This window comes from Astatotilapia calliptera, chromosome 2 (genome assembly GCF_900246225.1).
Source record: "Astatotilapia calliptera chromosome 2, fAstCal1.2, whole genome shotgun sequence".
NCBI lineage: Eukaryota > Metazoa > Chordata > Actinopteri > Cichliformes > Cichlidae > Astatotilapia > Astatotilapia calliptera.
The window spans coordinates 16,204,878-16,208,662 of record NC_039303.1 but is presented as its reverse complement, the minus strand read 5'-3'; the positions used below and the strand labels follow the sequence as shown (position 1 = coordinate 16,208,662).

At 38.1% G+C, this 3,785-nt stretch overlaps 1 protein-coding gene across 1 annotated transcript; it reads right to left on the bottom strand.

Moving 5' to 3' along the window:
* Nucleotides 1-457: 457 nt before the first annotated feature.
* Nucleotides 458-3,490, bottom strand: LOC113028191 (uncharacterized). Its single transcript, XM_026178264.1, has 7 exons — nt 3,427-3,490; nt 2,253-2,345; nt 2,044-2,155; nt 1,640-1,728; nt 1,355-1,527; nt 1,014-1,191; nt 458-632 (listed from the first exon to the last, which is right to left on the bottom strand). The coding sequence occupies exons 1-7, from the start codon at nt 3,488-3,490 to the stop codon at nt 496-498; spliced, it is 846 nt and encodes a 281-aa protein (XP_026034049.1). The 3' UTR covers nt 458-495.
* Nucleotides 3,491-3,785: the final 295 nt, after the last annotated feature.

The following is a 3,785-nucleotide window of genomic DNA, read 5'->3' as shown; positions in this document are numbered from 1 at the left end:
GAAACAACGTCAGGTTTTGATGTTGAATCAATGTTGAAACCTGACATTGATTCAACGTTGTATTTTCTAATACTGTTGACATTGAAACAATGTCAGATTCTGATATTGAAACACTGTTGAGCTATGGTGTTGATTTTCCACCTCTTTTGCACAGTTGCTTTTTATTAAAACAACAGTTAAATCATGACTGGAAATCTACCTTTCTTTATAGGTATTTTAACCAATACTAAACTACTGCATGTTTCCATCAATACTTAAACCACCTAAACACATAATTGTACTTATTCCTTAAATTGGACACCCTTTATAAAAAAAACCCCAAATGTCTCACAATGTATCATGTCAATATTAATATCCTAAAATAAGAAAGCATTGCATGTGATGTAACAGAGAAAAAAAAAAAAAAGGTCAATAGTCATGTTTCATTTGCTAAATACTTTATTAAAAGACAGTTTCCTATTTACATTTATATGTTTCACAGAAGTTTGTAATTTTTTACTCTGGGATGGGGATGCATGATGTGCGTCCTGCACCACCCAAACGATCTGGGGCGTATCGGAGCCATTTCTGCACTGCTTGCGCAAAGACAAACTCGGACATAGAGTTTGCCCCTAACTGCTGCGTCAGGCCATCTAGGACAAAAATACACACACACACACACACAAACAAAAAAAGTGAATTAGAGCACGTGAATAAGCTCTTGTTAACTGTCTTCAGCGGGGAGAAAGTATGTAAACTCCTAGGCTGATAAACATGAAAGTCACCAGGCGTAAATCTGCAAACTGCCGCATTTGATTCCCAAAGAGCTATGAGCGGAAAAAGTGATAAGTCTTAGCATGGTGTGCCGTGTATCCTTTAAAACAAAATAAACATGGGGTCCTCGGGCTGTACAAACTACAACCCGAGGACTAAACAAGCCAAAGACCAAAGACTCCATCTCCAGATTAACCGGACATGAAAGTCTTGTTATTAAGAAAGACAAAGTAATATAGCAAAAAAACAGTAAAACTTACCAAATATGCATTTGCAGAGCGCTGTATCTTTAAATGCCATTTTTTGCTTTGTCTGGTCCTTGGTTTTTTTCCCTGCCCAGTTTAGTACCGAGGCCAGCTCGTTTGTAATGGCATAAGCCATTACACGGTGGACTCGCACCTCCAGTGTGGTCCTTCCAATCAAGGCAAAGCGTCTCACCTATAGACACATTTTAAGAGATGGAATTAGCGTGTCTCATGTCTTAAATGTGTATGCAAGTGCTTGTGTGTTTAATCAACAAGCCGTTGTTATGTATTTAAATCACATCTGACAGCTATTACACTTTATAGTTACAAAGTGTATATAACCTTTATATACTTACCATTGCCTTATTTGCCTCTTGTGATTGAAGAGCTGGCTCTGCATTGTTTAGCTCCTCAATGTTGTGCAAGGGCAAATCCAGAGGCAGTACCCCAGCATCTACCGATTCATTGCAGCCGGTATTGCGGATGGCTCTGACCTCCTCACGGAGTTCGTTAACAGCTCTCGTCAGGTCTGACAGAAAAAGATAATTTTTTTTAAGTATTTAAGAATACAGACAACTTGTCAAAAGTTTCCTTGTGTCACACACAGATATGTACAAAGACACTAGACAGTATTTTATTACCTGGTATTTTCACTCGAGGGGCCTGGGGAAACCATTTCTTTGTGGGCTGCTCATCCTCTGAGTCACTATATGTGTACAGGGGATTTGGTCTAAAGAAAAAAAGTTGAAAACGGTCATAAGTAATTACAAATGTGCTTTTGGAATATTTTTTCCTAAAGTTACAGTTTAATTTATAACAACACACACAGGAAACGGAGATGTGCAAGAAGGTACAGTATACAAGGAATTTTTGAAGTGCACAAGTGTACACGGCTTTGCATTTATAAAAAGTTTACAAGCTTCCACTTTTTGGACTATATTATGTGGTGATATTGCAGTATGCAAGCACCACAGATATGTACAAAAGACAAGATCATAAATTCTTAGCAATCAAAGATATGTTTGTGAAATAAAAAAAGTTTTACTTGTGCTTTCTTTTATGACTGGTCTGAGTTTCAGCTTCGGACTGAAGGTCAGACGTATCACAGTGTTCACTTAGATATTTCTGAAGACTGCGTTCTGCTTTGTGAAATGTGTCTGGAAGTACAAACACAATGTATGGCCAGACATAAATTAGGACATGAAAAACTTGTTATTGTTACATTTATACAACACCAATCCAGATGATACCCACCATGGCTTATTAGAAGTCGGACTGGTGCATAGGTGAGCCATGTTGAACCAGGATGAACTCTCCTCTTTACTGCATCGTGGATCCTGAATGTGTCTCACAGAGGATATGGAGGCCATGACAATTTCTCCCCATTTATCCATGAACTAGGGACTATTTCTGTACCACCAGTGCTGAACAATGCACCAGTCTTTCATTTTTATCTTTTTTTTAATTTGGAGTCCTTTTTTGCCCTGTCTAGGATAAACAGGAAACAGATAATTACAATATATTTCATAGTCACTACAAAACTTGATCTATTGATTAAACTAAATAATAAATAATAGCTTAAAATGTATATAGGCAACAATTACAAGCAAACCCGTATATGTAAGCATTTAAACACTGAAGATAATAACATTAACAGTATTTTGTCTAAGTCTGCCATTGTAGGAATTCATGGCACCGAGACAAAAACTTGGCGCACAGTGTGGCGTCAAAATAGGCGCACACCTTTGACGCTGCGTTTTCTCCGTCTTCCTCGTCCACACGTAAATGCTAAACGCAGTTTACGTGTGGACAAAAGGTGCAAACGCAAGTTAGGTGAGCGTGCAGCGTAAAGTTTGAATTGAGTGCGAATCGAAGCGGGTGCTCTCCAATCATTAAAAGTAACAAAGTCATTGAACACATTTATACAGTTACCTTTACGTTTATCAATCATATATCACAGATTTAAAATTTTTTGTAGTACTATGCTAAAAAGCAACTACAGAGCGAAAGTCTGGGTCAAGCGCCGAGGCGACGGCAAGAACAAAGGAACCCTCGAAGCGTTAAAGCTAGCTTTGTAAGGAAATATAACGGAAAAGTATGAAACGAAAATGTTTTCTTTGTTGATAGACTTTGTTTGCAGTGCAATTTATTTGTTGCCGGATTGTAAGAAGAAAGTAGACACAATTTCGGGCTCCCACATTTTATCCGAAACTTTACATTAACAAGTTTGTTTTGTTTTTTTTACTGTTATTCAAATGCAACCGTGGAAATAACGAATAGAACAAAAGTCATTCATTCTTACCTTATACTAATCGTGGTGCAGGCCAGTGCAGTGCATGAACTTATACCTTCTCCGGTCAATTCCGCTGAGAGTAAATCTAATGTCCCGCTCTACTGTACAAGACAATGGTTACCTGGAGGGATGTACCAATGTGATAGGGGTGCTGCGGAATAGTCCAAGTGGTAGCAGCTTTAATTTCCCGCTCAACCATAAATCGATGGTTTTTCAACGTGATTGTTGTCACCTTGTCAACTATACATAGATCAACAATCAACGATGACAGAACAACAGTGAATCAATGTTATTTCAATGTCAGTGTCAGGTTTCATCAGTATTTCAATGTTGTTTCAACACTGGTTTTGTGTTGACATTTCAATCCTGACGATTCTGATGGTTCAGATGGAAAATCAACATCTGTTCAATGTCTCCTTGCTATCTGGGTTATGGTCACTGAAGAAGGGTACTATTTTGTAGGAGACAGTTGTGAAATTTAAATCCGGACAGTC

Bases quoted from the DNA above. Each gene is read 5' to 3' on its own strand.
- LOC113028191 (XM_026178264.1), bottom strand. From the start codon at position 3,490: ATGGTTGAGCGGGAAATTAAAGCTGCTACCACTTGGACTATTCCGCAG. The intron at 1,729-2,043 runs GTAAAACTTTTT...TTTTTTCTTTAG, and splicing joins AGTCATAAAAGAAAGCACAA to ACCAAATCCCCTGTACACAT. The intron at 1,192-1,354 runs GTAAGTATATAA...ATGTGTCTATAG, and splicing joins AAGAGGCAAATAAGGCAATG to GTGAGACGCTTTGCCTTGAT.